Genomic DNA, 8,352 nt, shown 5'->3' with positions numbered 1-8,352 from the left:
TTAATCACATCTTAAGATTGTACTTAAGACAGTCTTAAATATAAGAACCGACTATGAATACCGGCCTATGAATACCGGCCTAAATTTTCTACGTTCGTAATAGTATACGTCACTGTTATTACTGTTGCGCATGCGCAGAAGAGCCGGCTCCGGCGCGCGCACTCAGGCATTTGCGCGCGCACATCCACAAAACTGTCAAAGAGAAATACGTCAGGGATCTTCTATGTCTTATAGATATACATCAGTCCTTCCTACTTCCTAGAGATTCCTTTAGAGTTTAGAGTCTCTCGTAAATTATGGGCCGGTTTCACCATCTCTGATTAACTCAATCGGCCGATTAAACTATATCTTTGTCTCTTTTTAAGAACGTAGCTGAAAAGAGACAAAGATATAGTTTAATCGGTCGATTGAGTTAATCGGAGATGGTGAAATCGGCCCTATACATTTGAAAATTTTCAAGAGACAAGACGAGCGGAGAGATTTTTTCGTCTCCGAAAGCGAAACGCTATAAAATCATATCTCGTGAATTTTTGAACGGCGAATCGCCTTCAGCTGTTAAACCCGCCGACGCCGCCATCTGGCGACGCAGGCCTCAGGCCTCAGTTTCGCTTTGCAATTGTCACGATCGTGATTTGTCGCACGTTTCCGTCGAAGATTTCCGTGAAAGAGATATCTCCGATTTTCTTTTAGTATATCTCTCTTTTGAATTATCTACATCGAATCGCCTCGTCGTTGAGTTTTTCTTTTTTTTTCGTCTTTTTCTCTCCGGAACAGGAATTCCAGGATATCGTCAGCTCGTGTCCAAAAACATCAAAAAACAAAATGGCCGCCGCCGCGGCAGCCGCGCTGCTCGACGAGCTCATGGGCCGAAACAGGAACGTTTTGCCCAACGAGAAGCCCAAGGAGCTTAATTGGGAGGATCCCGAGGTAAGTCGAGAGTCGATAATAATGACGTGTGTCTTCGGAAAAGAAACTCCTCGAAACGCGGAAAATTTTCCAAATGCTGTGAAATATTAACCTTTTTTTTCTCCGCGAGAAAATATTTTTTTTAAATTTTAAGTTTGAAAATTGAAATGTATTCAAGTAACGATGAAAAAAATTCCACACACAGAATCAGGTTTAAAAAATTATGAAAATTTTCTGGAGTTTATTTAAGAGAAAATTTTTTCCGGAGTTAATCGAAGAGGAAATTATGAATAAAAAAATGTTTGTCAGAAATTTTCAACATATATTAAATTAAGAAACTGTAAAAAAATATCTAGACAATATGTAAAAAAAAAGAATAAATAAATACACAGTTTATAGTTTATTTATTTTTCTTAACGCAACTCTGGAAACACATAGGCTATTATTCTTATATTTTATATTTGCACCTCAATCACATTTTTACTAATTTGTACTCTTGTATTTCGAATTTATTAAAGCTTGTGTATTTTAGTTTTGCAAGCTGTATTTGGTAAAGTTCTGTCCTCATGATCTATTTGTCAATACAAGAGCAGACTTGGGGGCGTGTCCCAAGGTACACGATGATGAAGCTAGGGAATTGTTTGAAAAAGCACCATATTCGTATCGTAAACAGCAATATGAGGACGAATTTATTAGGTACTGTCAAGGTATGTTGAACGAAGTGGAGCGAAAGATTATAAAGGGAAAGCAGCGATTGGCACTGATTGGTAGAACAGAAGCGGTAAGTTCTTTTATTAATTAAAATATATAAAAGTGTTAAAAGTGTTAAATAATTAAAAATATAAATATATACTATTATATACTATATATATATAAATTATGAGATTTAATGATTCTTCTTTGTGCATAGCCGACGTTAACCCCGGCTCAAACGCAAAGGAACGAGGAGCAGATCGCTCTGTTGACAGAGAAAATAAATAAATTAGTGGAAGAGGCCGAACAAAGCGGGATTCAGGGCAATGTGGAGCAGGCGCAGGGCCTAATGCGTCTTTGTGACCAATTAAAGGAGGAGCGCGAAACCCTAAGAAAATCCAACGATAACAGCCATTACAATCAAGTGAGAGTGTAGAGTGATTATTGCGATTTATCAAAGTTACAATTATAATCTGCAATAAATTGTAGATTATAGATTTTTTCTTGAGATAGAGTATATAAGGTGTCCCAAAAGTCCTGCAACAGTCAAATATCTCGAAAACAAAGGCTTTTTGAAAAAAAAAGTTTCAAATTTATAGGGCTTTAAGTGGCGCATTAAATAGGAATGTTAGTGTGACTATAAATAGCATTGTTAAGGCCATATTTTGAAATTTTTTAATGGAAACCTCTAATTTTGATTGCACATTTTTGTAGCTTATCTTGAGAGCTTTTCAAAGCACTATAATAAAGTATTTTTTCATTCAGCTTTTTGAATTATATATTGAATTATATATATGAATAATGCTTGAAGTTTACAGTACTTTGACATAAAATACAGAATATCTTGTAAAATATTTAGTTTTTGATAATCTTATCTTAATATTTTTATAATTTAGACAATTTTTTACAATTATTATAAATAAGATAAATCAATTATTATAAATTAGACAAATCAAAATTTGTGTAAAGAAAACGCATAGTTTTTTTAAGAAACACGCAACGTTATTTTTAAGAAAATGTATACAATTTGCAACACATTTTTTCTTAAAAATAATTATGCGTTTTCTTTACACCAATTGATTGATCTCATTATTCTGCGCATAAAAGTATTAAAATAAGATTACCGAAAATTGAATATTTTACAAGATATTTTATATTTTATGTCAAAATATTGTATCTTTCAAGCCTCACACCTCAAAAAAATACTTAATGGAAAAAACTTTATTATAGTGTTTTGAAAAGTTCTTAAGCTATATAAATATGTAATGAAAAATAGAGATTTCTATTTAAAAATTTCAAAGTGAATTTTACGTGGCCTTAACAATGCTATTTATAATTACACTAATACTACTTAACTTAACGCCACTTAAAGTCCTACAACTTTTATTTGAAACATTTTTCTCAAAAACCCTTTATTTTCGAAATTATTTAACTGTTGCAGGACTTTTGGGACACTGTATAATCTATAATAAATTATAATTATAAATCTATAATCTATAATAAATTATAAATTATAAATGTTTTGTTGTGATAGATTATAATCTATAATAAGTCACAAATTATACTCTATCATAATAATAAATTATCATTACTATAATAAATTTTGGATTATAATCTAAATAAATTAAAATTTATAATCTATTATTTAATCGAAATAAATTATAGCTTTTTGTTAGGATAGATTATAATCTATAATTTATTATTAAGACGAGATTATAATCCAAAATTATTTAATTAGTAATAAATTAAAATAAAATAATAGAAAATATAAAAAGTATAATTTAACAAAAAATAGTTAATATGACGTTTATGATTTATGTATGCTAATTCCACAAGACTCTTTGTAGACTGCTGAACTAGCGGCTGCGCAAGAGAAACAGATGGAGGTATGCGATGTTTGCGGCGCGTTCCTCATTGTAGGCGACGCCCAGCAACGGATCGACGATCACTTAATGGGAAAACAGCACGTGGGCTACGCGAGACTGAAGAGCGCCCTTCAAGAAATTATGGTGAGGAAATTTTTTTGTCTTACGCGCAATTTTCACAACGTCAGATGAATCTTTCAAAAACTGAAGGTGATATTAAAATTGTTCGTGCAGAACAAACGCGAAAAGGCGCGCGACGAGAAGGAGCAGAGGAGGGAAGAGGAACGAAAGCAAAGGGCCCGAGTGAACGAAGAGCTCGACAGGCGGCGGAGAGACAGTGATAGAGATAGAGATCGCGACAGAGACAGGGACAAACGTCGTAGCAGGCGAATAGACGACGACAAGGGTCGTCACGACTCTAGCAGTCATAGGTAAGTAAGTTTTTGACGAAATACAGTAAAAAAATTACGTGATCGAGCAAGTGAATCCAACGGAGAAACGTTACCGGTTTTCAGAAATTCCGGGCACAGAAGTAGAAGTAGATCACGAGAAAGACACCATCGAGACGAAGACAATTATCGACGTCATGGTCGAGATAAGGGTGAGTGAAGGGTGATTCGAGACTCATGTTGAACTTGTGCTTCAGATGTCATGTTCAGAATTGTGCTGATTAATATCGCGATGATGATGATGATGATGATGATGATGATGATGATGATGATGATGGTGATGATGATGATGATGATGATGATGATGATGATGATGATGATGATGATGATGATGATGATGATGATAACGATTTCAGGGAATCGAGATCATCGGAGCTCCAGTCATCACAATCGTCGCCGGCACCGTTCGCGAAGCCGAAGTCACAAGTAACTTCTCTTGATTGGTTAGTGAGTGAGAAATGAGCCAGGTATGCACCAAACAATATAACCATATTCGTCTCAATTACTGTACAGGTACTCTCTCGATCCAGGTGAGTTGCCATTCCGATGCACATAATACATATACATGATAATATAATCTGTGATGTTTGAAGCGCCGCGTAAGAGTCACACAGCAAGTGTTCGTCTCACACTCTTTCTCTCTCTCTCACTCTCCTTTTCACTCTCTCACTTTCACTCTCTCTCTCTTACTCTTTCTTTCTTGAAACAAATTCTGTCTCTCTCCGCCTCTCTCTCTCTCTCTCTCTCTCTCTCTCTCTCTCTCTCTCTCTCTCTCTCTCTCTCTCTCTCTCTCTCTCTCTGTTTAATCTCCCATCAATACAGTCAAAAATATATAAAGCTATTTGCTGTATTCTCTCTTTCATTGTCTTTAAGATCAGAATTCGTGATTAATGGCTCACAGGTGTGCAACGCTGAACAACAGTAAAGTCAACAGTAATAGGTCTATTTATCACTGTATAGTGTCTTTGCAAAGACAAGAAGAATTTATAATAATCTTTTAAGGTCGAGAAAATTGAATTTTTGTCCAGCCTCTTGTTATCAGGTTTCCTTAGTTAACGTCAATCATTCTATTGTGATACTACTTGGGGAACTTCGAAAGGAGTTAAAAAGTTTTAAAATAAATATAAATTAAATTTTCTCGACTCTAAATCTTAATTTCTTTGCATTCGTAAAAAAAAAAAACAGCAACAATCAAGAGAAACAATTTAAGGCTCATGGCTCCTCACTGACCATGTTGAAATTGTGACGTCAGAGGCGAGAAAACACGCTAAAAATTCTTAGATGTCACTTTGAAATAAAAAAAGATATTTCGATGAAACAGCACTTCAGATTGATTTAGCACACTTTTAAAATACCCCGAAAACCCTTTTTCTCTTTACAATCAATCAACAGCTGTAAAATGATTGTAATATGAGGCCCAGTCCGTCTGGTCTTTGCATGCGCAGTCATTCCGCATGACAAAGTTTGACATCACGATCATTTTATGATGTTGATTGATTGTCAAGAGAAAAAAATAGTTTTCGAGGTATTTTAAAAGCCTCGTGCTAAAGCCATCTGAAGTAGTGTTTCATCGAGATATCTTTTCATTTAAAAATGGCATCTAAGAATTTTCAGCGTGTGCTCTCTCGCCTCTGACGTCATAATCTAACGTGGCTGCGGCGAGAACCTAGGAGGCTTAAAGAATATTGCAAAGAGAATTTTTTTGCAAAAAAGGAACCTGTAGAAAGAGAAAAACTGAATTAATTTTTTTCAACTTAGATTATTTTTTTACATTAAAAAAAGGGGGGGTCGATAAAAAATGCGAAAATCAAATTTGCCTTCTAGAGCGAGCCGGGAAAAGGTATAATCCTACAGCTTGCTTTTTTTCGTCGATCATAATTCTGTATCCGTGATGGCAGAAGAGCGTAAGAAGTCCAAGAAGTCATTTTTTTCCAGGAGAAGCTCGCGAAGGTTCCGGAATATCGTTTGGATGTTCGCACATATTCAAGATGAATTAAATATAAGTGTGAATATAAATGCAATCAGGTTGAGAAACTCATTTAACGATAAGATAATATATAAATATATATACACACATGCATATATAAATATATATACAAATTCATGCTGTTTATTTAAAAAATAAAACAAATTGTTTGTAAAAATATACAGCGTTTCTCTTTATTATTAACGTGCTGTCGCGTTTTTGCTTTCAGATAAAATCAAATTCGAGAAACTTCTTACTTCTCTTTCGGGAATCGCGTTTTCACATAACTCGCAAAAGGAACATATACTTTTGTTATATGGAAAAAAAACAACAAAGTCTTGGACTTATGCTCTCTTCCGCATCTCGGGCACAGGAGTCTTCGTTGAAAAAAAAAAAAAAAATTTAAAGTTTGCGTGATAAGAGAGAAAAGGAGAGAGAGAGAAAGAAAGAAAAGAGAAGAAAAATTGTAGCGCGGAGGGGGGGAAGCACACAGTTCTCTCTCGCTTCGTAGAGCTTCGTCCACGACTGCGAATGCAGTTGGAGAACGCACAACAAGTTGTGCGAGTGCAAACCGTCCTGCAAACCGTGTGTGACCGTGACTATACGAACCTCTAAGCTTCCACTATGTGCCACGCAATTGACGAGGTATTTATGCCGGAATGTGAATAATATCAACATCATGCGTCCTTCTCAGGAGAATTCATTCACTTCCTCCCTCTTGCTTTCTTTTTGATCTGATGCGAGTCCTCGGCTAACTCGAGGATCATCATTTCGAAATAGACGAGGATTCGGAGACAAATATATAGAAATTACCGGGTTATAGGATGTGACCGTGATCTTTTACGAAAAAAAGCGAAAAATAATAGAAGAAAATCAAGGAAACTTCGTAAATTCGAAAATTCTGATTTTGATGAAATTTTATACACATATAGGAGGGAATAAGATGAATTTTGAGCCACAATTAAAAAGGACCCCGCACAATCCCTATGGAAATTGGATTTCGGTGGAATTGGCTGGTTTTTTTTTCATATATTGTAGCTTGTGACCTAAACAAAAGATGTAATAGCTTCAATGCTAAATAATAGGACAGTTACTGAGTTACAGCCAGTTAAACAACTCGCACAGCCCAAATTTTTCGTGTTTGACTAGTTGTAAATCAGTAACTATCTATTATCTAGCTTTAAACCTGTTACATTTTTTGTTCAGCAGATTATAAATGTACGAGAAAACTAGCTAATCTTATCAAAATTCTATTTTTGATCCTATATGAAGTCTTAGATAAAATTGAATCAGTAACTGTTCATTATTTAACTTTGAGGCTATTACATCTTTTGTCCAGCAGATCATAAGCTACAACATATGAAAAAACCAGCCAATTCCACTGAAATCCAATTTCCATAAGAATTGTGCGGGGTCCTTTCTAAATTTATCTATTTATCTCCTCTAGATGTGTGTAAGTTTCATCGAAATCAAAATTTTCGGGTTTACGAGGTTTCCCTCATAAGATACATTTGCAATTTTTAAGAAGGACAAATAGACGATTCTTTTTATTACGATAAAAAAAAAGAAAAAAAAAAGTACGTTGAAGACGAAAATATGTGTATCGTGCTGCTCTCAGCGGAAGAAAATAGGAACATAATTAATTGTTGTAAGAAAATACATGTCTGATGCCTACAAAAGAGAGATAATATCCTATTTGATTTGACAAATACATTTTTTTTTGTTTGGAGAGAAATTAGATTTATAAATATTGAAATAAAAGTTAATTGAAATTTGCTTTCGCGTAAAAATTTAATTCATCATAATCTCCCTCATGAGAACCTCGCGCGCTTATTAAACACACAGTCGACAGAAGAACAGGATTTTGTCAACGCAAGATTTATGATTATTATGAAATATGTTTGAATACTGTATTATTGAATCGCGAAATTGATGACACTTACTAAGACTCGGATTGTCTACTTTCAGGAAGAAGAGAGATGAACAAAGTGCGAAGATCAAGAACAAGTTACGCAAGATGTACATCGCTTAACATATTGTTAAGGTAAAGCTTTACAATAATCTTAATGGTGATAAGAGAGAGAGAGAGAGAGAAAGAGAGAAAAAGAGGAGGAAGACGAAGACAAAAATTTTCATCGAGACAAGTCGAGTTGATATAATAATTTGTGTCCCGAACAATTGTTATTTTAGGCCATCTATGCATAAACAGAGCAATCAGAAAGGTAAATTATCTAATATTAATTTGGTATTTAATGTACCGTAATTGCAATACTCTTAAGATTGTTATTTGGAATTAATAAAATGATGCCACAGCTGGATTACTTTCGTTCTCTTCTTTTTTTTTAATTCTATATTGTGCTTTATGTGATTTTTGGAATTAAAACAAATTTAATTTAGATATATAATTCAATATCAGTTTTTTATATTTCAAGAGTCCTGTATTTTGTCATTTTCTTAATCTTTATTATAATAT

General features: G+C 34.2%; 1 protein-coding gene across 1 annotated transcript; it reads left to right on the top strand.

Annotated features, from left to right (window-relative positions):
• Positions 1–598: 598 nt before the first annotated feature.
• Positions 599–8,200, top strand: LOC145945240 (luc7-like protein 3). The gene is made up of 7 exons (XM_083054116.1): positions 599–927; positions 1,439–1,687; positions 1,817–2,023; positions 3,447–3,608; positions 3,699–3,895; positions 3,980–4,065; positions 4,270–8,200. The coding sequence occupies exons 1-7, from the start codon at positions 823–825 to the stop codon at positions 4,341–4,343; spliced, it is 1,080 nt and encodes a 359-aa protein (XP_082910242.1). The 5' UTR covers positions 599–822; the 3' UTR covers positions 4,344–8,200.
• Positions 8,201–8,352: the final 152 nt, after the last annotated feature.

The sequence above is a fragment of the Prenolepis imparis genome, unplaced genomic scaffold (genome assembly GCF_030444845.1).
Source record: "Prenolepis imparis isolate NDT839.2.m4 unplaced genomic scaffold, iyPreImpa1.0 SCAF_14, whole genome shotgun sequence".
NCBI lineage: Eukaryota > Metazoa > Arthropoda > Insecta > Hymenoptera > Formicidae > Prenolepis > Prenolepis imparis.
The sequence above is the reverse complement of the archived record's forward strand: the minus strand, read 5'-3'. Positions and strand labels throughout refer to the sequence as shown.

Excerpts from the sequence above, each read along its gene's own strand:
- LOC145945240 (XM_083054116.1), top strand. The coding sequence starts at position 823 with ATGGCCGCCGCCGCGGCAGCCGCGCTGCTCGACGAGCTCATGGGCCGA. Across the intron at positions 2,024-3,446 it reads ATAACAGCCATTACAATCAA|ACTGCTGAACTAGCGGCTGC; the intron begins GTGAGAGTGTAG and ends GACTCTTTGTAG. Across the intron at positions 3,609-3,698 it reads GCGCCCTTCAAGAAATTATG|AACAAACGCGAAAAGGCGCG; the intron begins GTGAGGAAATTT and ends TTGTTCGTGCAG.